Here is a 21,030-nt window from a genome sequence, read left to right as displayed (position 1 = left end):
ACTTTTAATCATTTCACTATCGATTTTAGGTCTCGACGTTGAAGCTTTCGAGCGCTTGCTGGGACCATGTATGGAGATCATGAAACGAAATATTGACGACTATGAATCGCAATTGGTTAAGATCTTCGGCAGCAAAAACAACATTACTGACATCCGATAAAAAGTCTGATAAGAAGTGCGTTTTTACAAAACAAAAGGGAAAAATCATTTTAAAGAAATAAATAATGTAAATTATACGCAACAAAACACAAAAACCAACACACAAAAACAATTAGAGGAGAATAATTTACACAGAATAAAAGATAAAAAATAAAAATAAATCGATGCCATGTTTAAGTAAATATAGATAACAGAAATATCATGAATAAAGAGCAAAAAATGAAACACAAATCAAATGTTCTACACACGCATAAATTAACAGTAAAAAATCAAACAAACACATACAAGCTAAGTAAATTATTTAATGTAAACTATGAATTAAGTGAAGTAATAAAAAGTCACAGTGAGAAGAGAGTCTAAGAAGAAAGTGGGTAAACATTGTTTAAAACAAGAGAACACATTATAAATACAAAGGAAACTATATTTATTACTATCCCTGTTTTGCGTTTGAGTCAGCTATTTGATAATAATTTAAAATGAAAGTTATTTAAGTCAAGTATGAATATAGAACCACTTTAAGTAAAAGCGTAACAATCACACAGGTAGAGAAAAGGGCTCAAAGTCAAATATTTAAAAACAAATCTAAAATTTTAATATGAAATGAGAGTGAAATGTAATTTGATTGTAATATTTTGTAATTATTAGTTGTTTTTCTTCATTTATGCATTTAGCTTTTCTTCCAATTAAATTAGTAAAAATCAAATATTGTAAATGATAAAATTGTTATGTAAAACTATGTGTAAAAAAATTCGTTTGTTGGAAAGAGAGAAGTCGAATAAATAGTATGTGGAAACTGAAATCAATGTAGATTTTATCGCGGCAAAATTTAACAAATGCATAGCAATTATTTGATATGGCAATACGAGTGCAATCTAATGTAAATTTTGTGTCTTTTAAGTCGAATTTAATGCGATTGATAGCGTGGATTTTCAACGATAATACGATTTTCAAGCCAACTGCAGAAATTTCGTTCCTTTGAAAGTAATCCTATTATTACAATGTAGTAATCGTTGAAAAATTGAAGATGTATAAAATTTTCTACTGTAAGAAAGGGGAATTAGTAGGATCGTCGGAATTAACAAACTTAAATTGATATAATTCCTCAGAAAAAGTTAACAGAAATTACTTATTGTAGAAGATTATATTACCCGAAGATTAGCACCTAAAGCCCGGGATAACCAGGTGATGTTTTTCGTTAGTTAATGTCCCGAATCGGAACCATTTGACTGTAAGTCATATGCACCTATGCCTGGTCACAAAGCGCCACACGTAACGAAATGAAAACTAAAAGCTGTTCCGATCCTGTTTTCCTTGGGAAAAGTGGGGCTTTGAGTAATATTTTTGTATATCCAGAAAGATAAACCAGTCAGCAATTATCTGACTTACGATCGGCATAGAAGAACATGAGAGTGATCAGGACGTAATTCTGGTCTCCGGATCATAACGGTACAATTATTCGATTTTGCTATCTATTGCTTGTGATGTTCTACTTCCCAAATGGAGTCTTGTAAGTTCTTTTTGACATCAAACAGTTGTAAATTAGCCGAACGGAGCGTTTCCCTTTCTAAATTTCATACTTCATCGTTTTCGACACCATTCAATATACAAGCAACTCATAAAAGAAGATACGGTATGGCTAAGAAATAATTTTACAGCAATTTAAAAAAACAAAACATAATCTAATCTGAAGTGAAGTTCGCAGAGTATCGCCAGTGCATCTCAGCTTTGGGGTGTAAATTATCTGTTCAGGAACATACGTTTTCAGGTAATATTGGTGCATACTTTGTGATTAAAATCCTCTTTTGTTTACTCACTTTTAAAAAATCAGTTTCATTCCGCTTACTACCCAGAAACATTTCACAATTGGCTCGCATCAAAAAGCAAGATCTCCATCAACTATAAACCGTTAATCCCTTTATAAATTCTCGTGTCTCTTTATGCCCATCGAAATTTGATCTAGTCTATAAATAGTCACTACTCAACCCGGAAACGGCCCTTTATATAGCTATTAAAACTCTAAAATCCAATTCATCAAATTCGCCATTTTTGGAGAAAGTTTGGTGCCAGAAGGAGCAACACACTGAAGAAGGGAACAACTGATTCCCGAAATACGGTATCTGTTTCAATAAAGAAAAGTGTAGCTAACAAAGGATATCCAACTGAATTGTATTGTTCGATTTTGTTCTTTTTCGAGACTTCTTAGGGCATGACCACTGTGCATAAAGCATCGTCGTCGACCCCAATCGGTCTCCTCATTAGAGCGGCTCAGAAAAATATCAATTTTCGCAGTGTTTATCTTAAATAAAACTTTCACCCAAAACGATATACATGATGTCACAAAAGTCTTCTCGAAAATAAAAAATAGTGTTTAAATAATGCATTTTTAAATTACATTACAGTTCTTAGGAATTTTTGACAGTTGAGTTTAGCTTGGTGGGGGAGCCGCAGCTCCAAATATTCAGGCATTTGTTAAGCCCATTATCCCCTAAAATGGCCTATTCGTTTACACCCTTTTGCCAATCTGCGAACATCTACCAGAGGCAAAGAGTACACAGATTCTTCGTTGAAGGAAACTTTACCGGGACATTTTCGCCTGATTTCTGAGGAAGCCAGGCAACTGCATATAAAGTTCAAAGCCGTCTCGTCCTCTTCCACTATCCCAATTTTTCCTATGTGATAGTTTGAGAGGAATCTCCTCTAAAAGCCCCAACAGAATTACGTTCTATTTTTTAAGGGACAATAAAAAATAGAGGCCTCTGCTTCTTTCGCAAAGACTTTCGCCTGCCGGCAGGAATTCAAATTTCCTCAGTTGGTTAGCTGAGTCCTTGCAACTTCACATTTTAAAACAGAGTTGACAACAAATGGCCCAAGAAGATAACATAGAGAGATCCCGACCCAATATTTGGATTTGTATGGTGAAAGAAAAGCATCGCACATGAACGCCGTTCCTTAATCGTATACAAAAGAAAACTATCTACGCGTCAAGGACACACAAATACGTGAACCACACGCGCAGAACTCATTCTACATAACATATTTGCCCGCGCATAGCCAAGCAACCAGTTAATTGCTTCGTATTATACGCAGTCACATTCCGTACTGCCTAGAAACTGGATTTACTCCACCTCAACGCAGTTTTCTCGGATGGAAGATAATCATTGTGGCAGTGCGTCGTTCTGATTCCACACATGTACATAATGCATTTCTGCGCATCCTTTACAAGTATTGGTATGGTATCGACTACGTGGTTGCGCGTCCATGACTGCATGTGTTATAACAAGCTAATCAAGCGTAAAGTAAAACGTTCACTTGTAGTTAACATATTAACATGTTTCTTGAATTACAATTTGTTAAGGCGAATTGAAGAATACTTACAATAGAGACATACTGGCAACTGTACAACGGTTTATGACTTGTCACATAGGTACATATAAAGAAGAAAACCATATAGGAATCATCGACACAGCGACATGACCAATATACACAATCCTTCGTTCAGTCGACCAAGTTTCAGCAGTAACTGCACACCAATAGACTTGATATATATGTTGTTGCCGGAACAGGTACGAATTGTGCAAAATATGTCTCCGCCTGCAATTTAGTCGTAATTTTTCCGAGAGGTCGTGCCAGTTCCATAATCGGGTTGTCCGAGAACACTGCTGAGCCCGATTCATCGAGGAAGGTTATTAGATCTGTAATCCCAAAAGACCCTTCGCCATTTGTCGACCACCCTTCTTTTTTTAGCGATAATGACAGAGTATGTCTTTTCAAATACAAACCTGCAAACCTTATAATTGGCAGTCATCAGTCATTTGATGTATACCAAGGAAATGCTTTTTCATGCGCCAATGGGACGTCGTTAACTGCTCCCCTTCTTACATCTAAATGAAGGGAGGTTAAATTTAGTATAAATGCTATTAACAATGGAGGCAGTGCACATTGTTCAAGTAATACTTAGGCAACCAAGCCCTTAAGTCTATGTCAGCAACTTCCTTCGAATAAATCAGTTTTAGAGATAATATCGAGGACTAACACATCGCAATTCTACAACAAACGACTTAAAAATAATGTTTAAATATTCCCCGTTATTTTATTGACACAGTTCTAAACGACAAACAAATTTCTGAACTCAGCACAATGTTCTCCGTGAACGCTGCCGTTTCTTCTCTGATATTTTGTTCTAATAGATCCCGAGAGACGGAATTGTTCCTACATTTCTTTAATTCAAGATAACCCCTCAAAAAATCCCATGGCTCAATTTGTGGTCTTATCTGGATATCAATTTTCGGTAAGAAGTTCAAGAGCAACCGGCTGAAAGCCCATCGATAGCGGGTGGAAGAGAGTGATCTCCTGGGTCCGAAAATAAAAAAGAAGTCTAACAAAATTAGTTTGATTGTGCAATTTTGGAGCATGATTTTGTCTCCAGGCCCCCATCCGGTAAAGACCCGTTCAAGGTGTCAGATTTTACTCCATCCTGCTGAAACCACGTGTTTCGATTAAAACCAACAAAAGTTTGGAAAACTGCGAAAAAGGCGTTACTGTGTTGCTTTGCCAGCGAAAAGCATGCCAACATCACTGCCCAAACAGTGACTATAATAGTCTTTCATGTTTGTGTTTTAGATTCGATGGGCTTTAAGGTGAAAATATGCCACATCCGAAAACAAAAAGTTAGTGAAGGACGGAAATAGATCAACCCTTTGATGAGCGAAGTTAAGCCTTTCGGCGACAACTACGGCTTTAAATCTTGAACCCGCTGTATTTTGCAGGGGCGAATACACAAGTCTTTCGGCATTATTGCCTTATAGAGAACTTTTAGCAATATTTAAGGCACTTACCCTCTAACTGACTGAGGTGCATTCTGTATATTTTCGTCGCTTCTCGATGACCTTGATTATCTCGTCCAGGGTTCGCTCATTCTCGCACCAGTCTTTGCAAATTTAGTACCCATATGAGTGTGTAGGCACTTCATTTATCCGACGCAACTATTGTTTCTGTAAAATTTGCGCTTACATATTACACATCCCGACTCTGTGAACGCTCCATAGCCGCTGGATTCCCAACCTCCATTTTTATGCTAGCTTATATGTCTCACTCGCCGTTCAGATCAAACTTTAAAATTCTTCTAGTCAACTGTCTTCACATCTCCTCAATCAGCTCAATTGAAAGTTCTTCCAATATTAATAGAATTAAATTACAGAAATTGCATGGAACAGGTTCTATTATTGTCTTCCCATTCGCAAGAAATACTGCCAAAACCATAAAACTTCTAGCATCACACATCGAGTATTATTCACTTATTCAGGAAGTATTTTTTGAACCAGGATACTTGTAAATTTCTCTGTAATATCGATGTTGAATCTTCTTAACCGCTAAAGATGCCTTCCCAGTATTTTCCAATTACTTTGCTATATTCCTCAGCAGACTAATATTGCATCTTTATCTAGTTGTTCATGTTTCTGCGTAGTCTGGGTAGAACTTAAAAAGAAAACGGTTTGTTTTCTCGAATACGGACACATTCCAATAGTGTGGTCCTAAATATGTTAGATATGTAGCACTGATCCATTTCACATCCAAAGCGCTGAGCGTCCAGTTTTTTCCCATTTTTCTTTTTTTTTCGAATCCGCGACTAACCGTAGTTGTAACCTTCAAAATGAGTAACAGGTTGGCCAGTTAATATTATTTATTGCCTTGTTTTTATCCATTTAGGTGTTTGTACTCTTACAAGTTCAAATTTTAGCTAATCGCAATTAGATTGAACTTTTATTAATGTAAATATAAGAGAAGTGACAGTCTTGAAAAACTTGGAAAAAAATGAATTTGTTTGCTCGGGACTAGAGTTGTTGGTTCTATATTTTATCTAGTACAAAAAAAAATTGACACGGCCTTTAAGCGATTCGCTTTTCAATGCCTTTAAAGGTGGAAAAAAATCATGTGATTCCTAGTAATAGAAGTATCGTCATTTGTTGATGTATGACCTATTCATTACGAGTCATCTCGTCGTCTATTGACAGAATTAGCTGCTACACCTGCACTCAACGTCCTTTCAGCCCCTATCCACGCCAAGCAATTGAGAAGTACTACTCTGCTGGGAAGGCTCTAGTTTAGACCATGATGTCCATATTTACATTCCGAATCGATTGCGAGACTCTCAATGACCGACTTCGGGACCAACTCGGTCATTAACAGTATTGCTGCTTCCGCTGATGATAAAACACCGTCGTTTCAGCCAAGATCCGTTTCACCATTCGTAACCACGATTTATATGATAGCCATAAGCGCCTCCGGGTGGTATAGCGCGTCGACAATACCTACGCGGAATCGCTGCCGATTTCTGCGAATATAATGGTTTTACCTGCGTTTTCATTTTGCTACCCGATTAAAACCATCGCCATCCGCAAAACTAATAATCGTTATCTCCTCCGCAGCACCGCCATCTCCGTTACGTTCCAGAAAAGAGGCCTCAATACGGCATCTTGAGGAATTCGTACTTAACAATGTACACTTTTGGCCTTTCGTTCGTCTACTTAATGATTTGTCTACTGGCCTCTATCCGTCGATCTACTTTTCATTTAAAATTGACAACGACACCTCCTGAATTGTAAAAACATAGGGTTTTTAAATAGTAGCTACGGTATTGAATATTTGCCGAAATGAAACCATGCGCAACAGAACATTTTCACCATGTGTCATAATCCGTCTGAGATAGGGAGGTAGGTCCATTCCGAGGAGTTCAATTGGTGCGCAGCTCTAATGCCATAAAATCTGAAGACCAGATCTTCAAAACAGCCGGAAGCATTCCCGAAGGATGGCAGCTCTCCAATCTACAAACAGAGATCCCTTTGAGGGTTTCTAAAGAATTGTTTACATAGTATCCGCAGTCTGACTCTAGATAGGGCTGAATAATCGCAGAAGAAGTGCTTGAGGGGCTCTCCCTCCTCCTATCCCTCTTCGCGAGATGGACAATATGAATTGTAGGGTATATGAGTCCCCTATAGGCCAACGCTCCATGCAAATCGCGATAGCCCTGTACGCATTTACCCACCTCAGGTCCAAAAATTCTCATGACCGGGTTTTGTTGTTAAAGGTGGTTGAAGACTAGACTGCCCTTGACATAGTTCCATCTTAACAAGGAATGACAACTAGCCATGCAGCTAGTAGAACAACACCTCTGCGCAAACCAGATGTATCTGGGAAGAAACGAGGATATCATGAAGGCCTAAGCACCACCACTAGTTTATGCAACTATGACTCTTTGAAAAAGCAAACAGCAATCCAATTGGTGTCACGCATAAGTCTTAAAGGTAACCTGAGCTCACTACCCCTGTATAGCCAACCTCTCATAACTACGTAATCGCGGAATCCCCAATATCCATTATAATTAACCAACTCTTAGCTATCGAAATTTTTTATATTCGTAGAATGTGTGCTTAACCCTAAAAACGAGGTTCCAACAGGTCGGCATCATTTTCTTAGACGAAGGTGAGCGCCAACCAATGAAGAGCTGCTGAGGCTCTCTATAAGGGATGGAGGGCTCGGAATCTCACTGTTAGAATCTAAGCTCATTTGAACCTCGAATTTGTAGACACATAGTCAACTTATTGCAGACAGTAATAGCATGTATTTCTCCACCACCAAATCTCAACCATGAACACCGCGATTCCAATCTAAATTTTTAGAGCGTACAGAGCATTGAGAAACTACTTGTATTTACTGCTTCTTCGTAGGGTCGGTTTTGCTAAGAAAAAATCCCCTGCACATTCGAACTACATAGGTCACCGATTAAGAAACTTAGTGGAAGCTGCCTCCGTGGGTCTGCCATGTCAATGTCAACGGGCCAAATTAATCGTTGCAGCATAGATATAATATGTTAATAGATCTCCCTTTCAGTGTTTTATGTAGTTAATATCTGTAATTTTTGCCTGCCAAACTCACTCAATTTACTGAACGTGGTTAAATATATTTGCACTATCCTAGAACATGTGTTTCATCACTCTCCTTACAGAATCTGCAAGCAGTCCCCGTAGATATCCCTAGGGGGCAATTTAGCCTAAAGTGGCCAGTGAGTATTACTATTATGATAGGAAGGCTCATCTTGGCGAAGTTTAAATAATCCTCCGAGCGCTTGGGCTCATATCGCACCCTGGATTCTTTTATCCTTGGTAGAATTGACTAGTACAGTTCCCCTAGCTTGGTTTTTGAGCGTCATAACCATGAACCCATGAACATAGAAGGACTCCGATTCGTCTCTAACCCAAAGTATCCACACCTTATTGATTTTCTGGAGATCACATTCTTTGCCTGAATTTGTATGTGCAGATGGAGAGGAATCAATCCCAAAAGGAGGTCTAGGAATGTCTTTGGGCCTTTCCTCATTGCCTTACTGATAGACAGGCAAACCGGTCTTTGAAGTTTGTGTAACTTTTTGTCTTTTGTGTTGAGTTCTGTCTGCCCAGTTTACTGCCCTATAGGGATCATTGACATTACTATTGCAGTGTATATCCGGTGCAGCATTTTCGGGGTGCATTCCCTGCTATGAACCTGCAAATCATCATTATTTCCTTCCTGTACTGTAGAAATCTTGCATTCTAATGAAGATGTAGTCTTGAAAGACGAGAATGGGGATGAAGCAGAATTTCATAGTTCAGATCGTTCAATTTTGCAAATTCTGATGCGTCACATGCAAGGGGACAATGTCATGGAAAGAGATTGATCCTTTTTTGTTGACTATTGGTGATACATTTGGTCGATTTGCGAGGAGTATACCTTTGTCGTGGTGATTTCTGCTGAATTTAGGGGATTGTAATAGATTATATGGGCAGCGGACTACCAAGCAATTGAAAATGGAAAATGAGGCACTTGTCGCAATTTAACCACTAAGCTGATCGTTGCTGATTATCATGTAGAATTCACTTTTCAGCCCATCGGGAAATGGACCGCATGACATGTATTAATGTCCCAATGGGCTTTGGGTCGTTTTTAATCAGTTTGGATATTTAAACCACTCTGAACTAGTGAATTTTTATCAACGTGGATGACAAGACCATAAAATCAAAGACAATTTCTGAACGATGAGGATGACGTGATATCGATCGAGTTTCTTCCTACATTTCTTCAACTCGTCCTTCATCTTTTTGTCCATTGACAAACAGAAGACGTTAGGTTAGAGAATGGAGGATATGGTTCAAAACGTCCCATCGTAACGTATCCTGCTTCGTCGCGTTGGTCGTGCAAGATCTGGCATTATCGTGCAACATGCAAACTCTCTTTGTCAGCATGCTCCCTGCCCCCCGCCTTTCCTCTGAATCGCACTTTCCAATGATGGTCCTCTTTTAAGCCAGATATTGATTCAAAATTATTGCTTTTTACGGAGAGTAAAAAGGTGTCACGTTACTGTTGAGACTGTTTTTTGGTTTCAGTAACACCGTAATAGACAAAATCATTACCTTCGAGTTTGTAGCGCTCCGAAATCTCTTTGGAGGTATGCACTCGATTCAAATTCTGTTTTTCTATCAGCAGTTTTGGGGCCCACCTTGCAGGCAGTTTCGAATATCCAAGGGTTTCAGTTGGGGTTTCGTACAGTCATGATCTGGAAATTTGAAGAAACGTCACAGAAAATTACCTGTGATCATCAGTTTGTTGGTTGCAATTGAAGGTCTTCCGGTCTACTGATCGTCATGCACGGAAGTACGGCCATTTTTGAACTCTTGGCTTGACTTGTACAGTTTCGTTTTACTGGACGAAATGGAGTTTTCCCTTTCAAAACGAGTTATCGGATGACGGCGAGGATTTCGCACTTGGGGGAAGATTAGATCGACATTTTTTGCAAGAGATGGGAGTCAAAACTTTTCAACATAATAACCACGAGTTAGTCTTGTTTTGAAAAGAAGGTTCCAGTCAATACGTCAGTGCCATAAACATGTTGAAAAATCAGTCCTTGCGGCTGTGAAAGCCTCCGTACCTTACTTTCTGGCTGTGCCTCTTGGACGCGTTGTAGGTCGCTAGGAAAACATCACTTGTGTAGTGCAGAAAGCTGAACTTGCCTGGTGAACATCAGCGGAGATATCAGACGGTGTTAACGTGTAGCAATTTAACCTACCAGAGCAGTTCCTCTAACATTAGATGCCACATTGTGTACCAGGTAATTTTGGAGGGCGATATTTCCCACGCTGTTTTTCCATAAGGACGGCGTAGCATATCAGAATTTCTACAATTCTTGACAAATCTGTATTTGACTGTAATTTCGATGAATGTCACAAATATACTTGCTAAAATCTTCGCAACATGGTATAATAACCAAATTGGATAATAATTTGAAAGTTAAGCCGAACTGACTTTTCCCATTTTGAAACGGTTATATTGTGTAGTGATAGTGTTCTACCCTTCTCAACAGTGTAATGAAAAATTTCATTGAGCCAGAATATTGGATTGCAGTTCTTCACTGTCCAGCGCTCACTCGGAATGTCCTCCAGTCCTATTGCTTTCTCCAGTTTCATTCGCTTGGTCACCTCCCCACCAACGATGGTGCTAATAGGCGGAATTGTTGCAAAACGTCGGCAATACATGCATTAGTAGTGGATGATTAAATTCTTCGGTAAGGTACGTAGACTAGATCCTTGTCACTAAAATATGATAGCAAGAGTAATCGACTTCCTGGTTGCGCTTGTATCAGTTATTTGCAAGTTGATACAGATCTTTTCCGCCATTCTGAGTGTCAAGTGTTTAGTAAAGCTTTTTGCAGTGAACTACTAGAGTAAAAGTGGTTGCTTTCTTTGTTTCGCATTTGGCATTCTTACAGACGTTTCCTCTTACGTACCTTCATTCGGATATTATCATTTCAGAACTAGGTGGGTAAACCATTTGTCGAAATTAGTGACTCCAAGAATTGTATTGGCCGCTGGCTCGACTTTATGTTTCTTCCTCGCTCATAATGATCCGCAGTCGCGACAAGCCGATGTCGTCTACACATTATTTCAATGGTGGTTTGACAGTTGTACTGAAAAATTGGCACCTCCGGAATATACTTTTTTATACAAAGATATATAGAAACGAACTGAATGTTTATAGTTACCGCATTTACAGTTTATAAATATTTTATATTGAATTATATCATTTCCATAGTTAAGTTGCTATTATAGATACAATTATTTTCAAGGAAACTAAAGACTAATAACAGACGTTTTCCTTATTGAGAGAATTGAACCTGGTAAAGAGCAATTTTTGAACACACTTAGCAATACCTAAACAAGCTGCTACCGTAGATATCCTCTATTTCCAATTAAAATAAAAGTTGCTATAAATTCTGTTATCGACTAAGAACGTTTTAAACATACGAATAAGAATGTTAAACAATAGCAAAATAACAGTCTATTGCTACTTTGTTGTGGCATCATATTATTATTGCATTAATGCACTCGTAATAAGTATCTTTACAGCTACATGATAGCTAGGAATAAATTCTTTCGAATAAATGAGAACTTGGGACTATTATTGGAAAAATAATGTAATTTTAATTTTTTTCTAATCTTTATAATCTTTAACAAATTGTATTTGTAACTTGCTTTTGCCAGAATTAATTTCAAATGCAGGATCTGCACTACCGAAGGCGCAGATAATTGCAACATCGAAATGAATACGTTTTCAACCATTTGTCTTCTGTTCTATTGTGCAACCTTTAAGGTTAAAACTTATTTGTATTTACGTTAAAATTATTTAGCTGCCAACTTTCTTAGAATATGACAATCAAATTGAAAAATATCAGACAAATATTATGCAATTGTATTTATCAAACTGAGACAATTCCAGAAGGGAAAGTTAACAAAAGAATGCAGTTCAGCTTTATAGGAACAACAGATGCGTGAGAAAATTTAATGGATCCCTGATTCCTTCTGCTGGTTAAATAATTTTAACAAAACCCTTGAAAAGAGCTTAATTATCACTTAAGTGAAGATATCCTATTAGTAAACTATTGCGTTCATAGATAAAATCATATCTCTACTTAAAAAAATCCCTCTAACAAAAACTACAAACACTCAATACACCACACATACATATTGCATAAGAAGAAGGAACCAAAAGTTTTCAGTCTTTACACCAGAAAAATGAATTTTCAAATACAAAACATGAATTTAATTTGATGTAATTAATAATCGTGGAATTTCGAGCAAGAGATAAACAAGTTTGAAATGTAAAACCTCGTTGCAGCATGAATCCGCCTGCAACACTTAGATAAACATAATTGACTTTGATAGAAAATTTCCAATTTGTTTAAAAAAGCGGAACACATGAAGATACTACTAAACCTTCCTTGTAGGAACCAGCCTCCTACATATGAAACAGAACAAATAAAAAACGCTAAATGAAATATTAAATGTTATTAGAACGAATAAATACTATTAACTGAAAATGCTGGCCATTTTCTCGCTATGCAGAAAGGAGAAAATATCGCATTGCAAAGCTAATTAATGAATACATAAGCACGTCGACACAGCGAGATAAATAATCCAATTTAGGAATAGATGCTACGACAAACGTGCATTTTTCGAAAGTATTAAGTTGTTTGGTGACAAAATTCATAACTTTTGAAATAAAATTATGTTTTCATATTAATTTTAAACATCCACGACACTGATAAGTGAATGACTTGATGCAGACAAAAACTGCGGAGAATAAACCATAATTTTGGGAATAAGATTATTGTAATAATTATAAAAGTGAACAGCTGAAAAAAAAAATAAACGGGAAAAATTATTGTGCAATTGATTGCGATAAATGAGTGTTTAAATCATATCTAGTTCCTTGTCCCAAACTATTTACATCTATGATTTTAATTAGCTTTTATTATAACATGGGCGGGGGGGGGGGGGGGGTTGTTTTTTTAAACCTGGCAACTCAATTTTAAGAATACACAATTCTCCCGAACCCCAATTGTTCAATTGGCAAAAGCACGCCGAATCTGATATACATAATTGCTATTCACTCCTCGATGATGCTTTAGCGCGTCAACCACACCTACACGCAATCGCTCGCGACTTGCTGAAATGCTTTTCAACTCCTTCCAGGACTTCCGGAGACGCCCGCATGCCTTCTCTCCTATTCTGCGCTAAGTGCTCTTGGGGCAACCCACCCATCAACCATCTTGGGTTACACCGTATGGCGTAGCCAGCAGAGCAAAGTAATGTGTAACCTATCCACTGTCACTTCCAACTTTCGATCACATTGCCTGCGGGTGACAGGCCTGTCTGCCAACCTATCATTTGTTATAGTATCAGGCGTACTCCGATGATATGTTGCAGACAGATGTTTGCGAACGCTTGGAGCTTTCTAATGACAGTGGTAGTCAGTTTCCAAGTGCTACTCCCATATATCAATACAGACGGTTGGTGTTGAATTTCCAGATTTTAGATAAATCAGCCAAAACACCTCAACGTGTAGAGCAACATAAGTTCGGTGCCTAAAACCAAGCCTCCTACGACTTCAATGCTCTATGCATTAATGCAGATAGGGAGAGAGCGATGGCCCTTTAGAGGGAGAACCTTGGTTTTGTTAGTTTTGATCTTCAGTCCAACTCTATTTGTCACTCTTTCTTTGCATTCAGAGTCATTTGGCCAAGGTCCAAGACATGGTAAGAGAGAGGTGTCGACAGCATAGTCGAGCTATTTGGGGAGATGTCATCATCCATTGAACTTCTCCACGTCCTCCGACCAAGACAGCTTAAAGAATGTCACCGATAACAAGAAGAAATAATATCAGTGATAAGATGCAACCCCGTTGGACTCCACTTTGGACCTTACGTTCCTCTGATAAACGTATGGATTTCGCTTATTTTTTACAAACTCGGTTAATTTTTCTGCATAATTCCCTGCTCTATTGAAACGAAGAAAAAGGGCATTTTGGGCGCAATTGTGTATTGTATATCGGATGGAATCCTCCTCAAATTTGCATAACCTACAATTGGAATTGGTAATTGAGGAGTCATGATGAATGTACCGTTTGGAGTTTTTCGCGGATACTGAACCATCTGGGATTAGAGTGAGGAGTGTCTCTGTCTCATGATACAGTACGTTTTTGCTAAAAAATACAGAGAACATACGGTTTCGTCCAGAGCAGCGGCAATTTATCAGACACTGGCTGTACCCTGGGGACGGCGTGATCTAAGTGGTTCCTGGATAATATTTGCTCTCATATATTGGTCTGCAAACACATTATGGGTGCGAATTATATATTATTTTAACTAAAAACCGTTCTGGCTTAAGTCGACGGAAGCCGACCTAATTTTTATTTTAAAGTTGAGGGAATCTTCAGTTCGCCACCAAGTGGATAGATGTACCGAACCAATTGGAGGGAAACTTGGCTCCACTTTTTTTCTATATGGACCGCAAACGGTAAGTTCTGCGAGTGTTATATATAAGATGCTAGCCCCAAGAGAGTGATCCATGGGCCAAAAAAATGGAAAAAAGGTTGTTCCAGTTCGCCATCAAGTAAACGACAAACTCATGCCTCCGTGAATTCCGAAACAAAAATTGACAAATCATTGGTCAACAATTTTGTTAGAGATTTCAACGTTAATATCTGGTAACGATAAATTTTTGATGTCTGCTTCGTGAATGGGCTACTCTTTTTATACGCCGATCTTATCATACTGAAGTTATATTCCATCTGGGATCCTATTCTGCCTTGTTCAAGTTCAAAGAAGATAATTTATTATCTGGCAAAAAAGTAGGATGATGTAATTGGGTAGAGCTATTCCGGAAAAGCTAATAGCTATTATTAGCTATATCATGCTGCATTGAGGCAAAACCTCTGTGGAATTTCAAGGTGCCAGGAGTGCACCTTGCACAACTTTGAAGTATCTCTTTTGCCTCCCAGTTCCTCACAATGCATTCTAAAAAAGTCTCGTTTCAAACTTTTTACGAGCCTTTTATGCTCATGTTGTGCATTTTAGCTAGTTTTCAATTTTATTGCTTTTACAAGAACACAGTTGTCTGGCAGTTATTTTGAATTTTTCAAATTCTCAGTTCTCCCAGGGAACTGTTTTATCGCGTTTGTTTCGATAACAGGACAAGCCTCAACAAAGCACTCTAAAAGTATGGGATTCAGAATTTCCAATTGATATTCTATCGCCAAAGAAGTCCTTAGTCGCTTAGGAAAGTGCTCTTTCTTCATTCTGCCATTGTTACTCAAAAGCTCCAAGCATTGATTAATCTATGCCTAACCTGAGACAATAACAAATCAAGAACTTCATCAGTGTACAAGCCAGATATCCTTGTACACGTTGACGAAAAGGCGAAAGTGGCAGCGACTTAGTCACACATTGAGAAATGGTGACAATTTCATTGTGGGCTATGCCTTGCAACGAAACCCACTATCCCAGGACCGCCGTCTCCTTACTTTGTTGACATACTCTAATTTCTGTTACTGCACTGTATCATGCCGAAACTATATAAGAGGATGGAAAGACCATTTTATTTTTCTCGGGTAGCTCCATTTTCAGTTTTAATTTTAACGTAGCCTACTAGGCTAGATTATTACCAGGCAACACAGGTTGCAAAGATGACAATTCTTTAGATCCCCATATATAGTCCGGTCTTTAGATCGAACATGTCCAGTGATGATGGTTGGAACTACTTGGCTAAGGGGCCCTAGCTCCGGTTTTTTTCTGCTGTTTTTCAACAATCTTCTCGGCTATCGGTACCGCTACATCGATTATGAAGCATGCTCTTTCTCCCTTGAGAAGCAAAGTTGGATCGGGTTTATTGTGATCAACACGGCAGTCGGCGACAATAATGTGATCCTACATTTATAATTTTTTGTTGGGAGCGACGAATCCTGAATTGAAGTGAGGATCAATTTTTCCGCAGCTCTATTGTGCATACTGTGGCTTGCAAGAACTATCCTTACTGGTCTATTGACAGATTGTAAGTGTTACTGCACTGTATCACAACGAACGTATATAGAAAAACTGGAATGGCGAAATTATATATTACTAGGATTTTCGAATAGTTCTATTTTCAGGATGAAATCCAGACGCCATTCAAATTTCTCCAGCAATTGCTACAGCAGGTGTCGTAGCTTGCAATATGCTGAAGTATTTGTATATGTCGTTAAAATCCATACACTCAGTTCCGATGTGACCCTTCATTGTCGGTGTGTTTTTAACCCGAACAGTTGTTTTCATACGACATTTCTCTAGACTCAACCGCATACCGATATCCCCACTCAACTAAGGGATGATGTGCAGCAAGAAGCGAAGCTGGTTTTCGTCTTTGACACATTTGATGTCGTCAATATACATTAAATGACTCAATTTTCATTTCGACAATATGCCATTTTTAATTTAAAACCCGTATATCCTTTCATGGAACATAAATAGCAGGTTTAGAAAGCCGCATTAGTAGATACCACGTCTGATTGTTATTTCGTCTGAAGTTTATGAGGTTAGGGGTAGCTTCGTGCTCCAATTCTTCATCACTGTTCTTAGAAGAAGAACAACACAAACGGAACACTTGTAGTAACCAAAGTTGTGATATAGAGTCAAAGATTGATTTATAATCGGGTAGGCTGACGAGGTATTTCCTTTTTGGTAGACAGCTTGCTTTATAGCTAATGCACCGATTATAAGTTATTCTTTCCAAGCCTCGGGAACCTTTTGCGTATCCTTTTTGCTCCTCAGCTATCAATTTATAAACATCATGATGTTCTGGGATGTTCGCGCTGTGAAAACTATGTAATTGGTTGATATTTTGAAGAGCAAGAAGCACTCTGTTACTTAGAGATGAGATACGTTGTCCCCTTAATTAAAAATTGTTGAACTACTTCTGGATCGTCAATCAGCGGATTAAAATGATTTTCCAATACCCTATGAGTGCTCTTGGACAAGTTCAAGAGCACTCACAGGATATTAGCCAGAAGTTGAAGCCAGGATATTAGCCAGAGGACTATTCCAATATAAGCTTCAGTTATGTCAGGCGCGGTCATTTCGGCGAGGGCCGAAGAGCCGAGAGCGTATATATAGACAAACGAGAAACACCAAAGTGATATAATCTATGATGCAAGGGATTAAAAAAGACTAAAAAAGAATATTTGGAAAAGATTTTTTAGAAAGTTTAAAAGGTTGACATCTCCATTGTCATGCGCAATTCGAGAAGCAGGAGTAAATTTTGTGATCCGCAGTTTACTGGGAACATTTTCGAGTTCGTCCGCATCTGTCGGTATATCTTCTGCCGATTATGGTTGAAGGATGTACATGACATACATATTTACGATTATTCCAAAAACGAACTTCAACAATATGTTAAAGACTACACCCACGAATAACATTCACGTATGAGATTGAAAGAAACAATCAATTCTCCTTGTTGGATATACATATCAGATGAACGCAACAACGGCAGCTCTTGTTTGATATTGATAGAAAACAGCTTAGCGACATGCACGGTTTTTCAACCGCCCTTTCCGGGGTCAATTTAACCAAAGAATGCGTTCATGTAAAATATTCCCCCTATTCGTACGTTTTTTTCTACGCCCCTTAACCTTCCCAATTATCCCTCTCAATTTCATAATTCTCATCCGTTGCTTCATTTCTAAACAATATTTTACATTTCAAATAATTAATTTTATTTATTTTTAAAACAACTTAACAACTGATTGTTTTCCCCTAAATTCAAGAGCCCAATTTCATTTGAACAATTCCAAATTTTATCTGTTTATAATTGGCAACTGATGCAAGCAAAAATGACCGAGCCAATCATTCGTTGTCCTCTTAAACTTGCTCGTATTACACATTATTGGATGCAGGCAGGCGATTGAGCGAGGTTGGGAGGAAGGGCATGCCACATAATATAACACAACAATGTGCAGTTGTCGTTGTCGCGGAGACGGCGGAGATATTTAACTTGAAGGGCATCTTCAACGGAATGAGGATTAGTGGTACCGACTAATTGAATGGACAGTTGAACAGTGGACATGGGGATTTAAGTTGGTACGGAGAAGTCGATTGGGATTATCTGGTTCGCATCATTGGGACAATTCCTTGGATTCATCCGTGGAAGCAGTAACAGCGACTCCGGACCAGAAGACAGGGATCTGCCGTTGAAGAAGGTGAAGCCATGAAGTAAGCCAAAGACGGAAGATAACGGAGATAGAGTGAATTTCTGGTGACTGAAGTAGATCGAAGTGCTTCGATCCCATAATTGGATTGGGTGACCAAGTAGTGAAGAAATTTCAACCGGCAAATTGGATTTCCGCTGTATTCCGGGTGCAATGAGAAGCTTCAATTCTCTATATGGTTGTGTATTACCCAATGCAGGTTGGAAGCCTCAATTTTAGATGCCTTTTGCGCTTGTGATTTCTTAATATTATCAGATATTTGGTTACTTAATTAAAAAAATGTTCGGCGATGAATGCAGTGCCCCAGTGACTAATGTTTTTAAGAACCTCTAAACCAAACTATTCAGAGCTCTCAAGGGGGTGGCGACTGTTTTCTATCAAGAAATCCTTGGCGACACTAAGTATATTTTTTGTATTTATAATTTCTTCTTTTTTTTCTATTTTGCTGGTACTATTTTTCATTTGACTGAAATCATTCTCATGTTTTATTTTTTTTTTTAATATTTAATATTTCAGTATTTATTTTATTCGGATTTACATATTATTCTGATTTGAGTCATGGTGTACTATTGCTTTACAATTTATGAATAAATTATGAAGAGATGAACTCGAACTAAATTTTTCTTAATTGGAGGACTTTTTTCTACTCTTCTCCTCTTTAATCCCGCAAAACTCTTAGACGAAAGGGGCATCCTCCACTAGAAAGGCCTGAAGATGCTAAGGAAGGGAGAGAACCTCGAAGGACGCGCGTCACTACACATCTGAGGGAGAAGGAACATCCATCGAGCATATGATCTGTCGGGGATCCTCCCTTTTGATCGCTGCGCTCAGGTCCGGAGTTTTGCGGCTCTACGCGCACGATCGAGCCATTATTTTCTTTCCAGTTTAGCTGGCGTGATGATATTTTAATAGGCCGCGTCAATCTGTCCATTCGTTTATTTTTCAGAATACGGTGCAAACCCACGCACCGGAAAGAACACGGGAGAAATCGAAGTGTTAGAAGGACCCAACAACAATAGTTGAAATCAAATTGTAGAAAAATACCGCGTGACAGACATACAGACAAAGAACCGACTCCAGTAAGGTTTTATTTAACACAAAGCCATAAAAACATTCCTTCTCCTAAAGTGTTTGGGCCTAGGCAACAGATATACAGGGTGCGGCAGCATAACTTCCTGTTTTCCAAACTCAACTAAAGTTTTTATTTACATTGTTTTGAAGATCAAATCTGTTAGGTGACGTCCCCCATTCTCCATACATTGCGTAAACCGATTTCTGGCGTTTGTCATGACTCTTGTTAGCATAGCAGGTATTATGTTGGCAACTTCTTCTTGGATGTTGGTCTTCAAATCTTGTAGGATTCTTGGACGGTTCACATAAACACGGGATTTCAAAAAACCCCATAGAAAAAAATCACAAGAGGACAGATCGGGAGAGCGTGCCGGCCATTCCAAATCGCCTCTAATTGAGATAAGGCGCTCTGGAAAGTGTTCCCTCAAAACAGCCATCGATGCTCTTGAATTGTGTCCTGTTGCACCGTCTTGTTGGAACCAAGTGTCCCCCAAATCCAAATTTTCTAGCCGTGAGAAAAAAAAATTCTGTAGCATGTTTACATACCGGTCCGAATTCACTGTCACTGTAACCTCATTTTCCTCAAAAAAACAGGGACCAATAATTCCAGCTGAGGAAATTGCACACCACACTGTGACTTTGGGTCAATGCAAAGGCTTTTGATGCAATTCTCGAGGGTTGGTGTCAGCCCAGTAGCGCATGTTTTGTTTGTTAACCGACCCACACAAATGAGAATGGGCTTCATCGCTAAAAAAAACAATAGCACCCTCGGGAACGACATCAAGAAGAAGCTCACACGCGTTCATCCGAGAATTGAAGTCACGTTCTGAAAGTTCCTGCACTATCGCCATCTTATAGGGATGAAAATGAAGATCATCACGAAGAATTCTTCTCACAGAACGATCGGATAGTCCAAGGGCAGATGCGTGTTTGCGCGCAGAACGCCGTAGCGACCGCAACATTCACGCTCTCACTGCTTCAATATTCTTAGGTGATCTAACGGGCCGAGGGACTCCAATTCTTCCTTTTGTCGCACTTGCAGTTTGTCTGAATGTTGTGACCCATGTAACAATTGATTTGCGGTCTGGGACGGGAGCCAACGGAGCTAAATTAAAGCGATTCCGAAATGCACGCTGTGTTGCAATAACCGAACATCCGTTTGAAAAGTAAACCTCAACGGCAAAGGCACGCTCCTCACTATTCCAACGCATGATGGCGACTGAACCGTGTCGGGACAAAACTTTACAGTATCCCCTCTTGAACAAGACCACTAGCGCTCCGCTATGACATCAACTAACTGAGTGGCGCGCATTTTAAAAAAGGAAGTTATGCTGCCGCACCCTGTATAAATAAGAAAGCGAGAAGCAATCGATGACTGCCAATCAAACGGGTAACGCTAAATTCTTTCTTCTTCTTTTTTTACAATCACCAGAAATGTAATATTCTTTCTAGTTCCAAATTTCATCTCATGCTCTTTCGCCCCCTAATCTCGTCATTGTCTATACGAGTAGACGTAAGTTTTTCACTTACATCGTAAAACTATCGGAAAAATTGTAACTACGTTAGATATCGTTGCCATGGGGCATATGTATGACCTGAAAATTTGGATTTTTTAAGGCACCCTAGCCGGGCTTCTGGCTCAATGAAGATCCTTCCACAAGAGCCGTATGCACTTTTGCCAAGAAAATAACAAAA

The 21,030-nt window shown here is 38.7% G+C and overlaps 1 protein-coding gene across 3 annotated transcripts in view; it reads left to right on the top strand.

Moving 5' to 3' along the window:
• LOC119656007 (cAMP-dependent protein kinase type II regulatory subunit) overlaps positions 1–12,928 on the top strand; it is a 265,746-nt gene extending 252,818 nt beyond the window's left edge. For all 3 annotated transcript variants that reach the window (XM_038062278.1, XM_038062253.1, XM_038062285.1), the window contains one exon: positions 30–12,928. In XM_038062278.1, coding sequence (XP_037918206.1) covers positions 30–160 — 131 coding nt within the window. In that variant the 3' untranslated portion in view covers positions 161–12,928. The remainder of the gene's footprint in view (positions 1–29) is intronic.
• The last annotated feature ends 8,102 nt before the right edge of the window (positions 12,929–21,030 follow it).

This window comes from Hermetia illucens, chromosome 1 (genome assembly GCF_905115235.1).
Source record: "Hermetia illucens chromosome 1, iHerIll2.2.curated.20191125, whole genome shotgun sequence".
Taxonomy (NCBI): domain Eukaryota; kingdom Metazoa; phylum Arthropoda; class Insecta; order Diptera; family Stratiomyidae; genus Hermetia; species Hermetia illucens.
The sequence above is the reverse complement of the archived record's forward strand: the minus strand, read 5'-3'. Positions and strand labels throughout refer to the sequence as shown.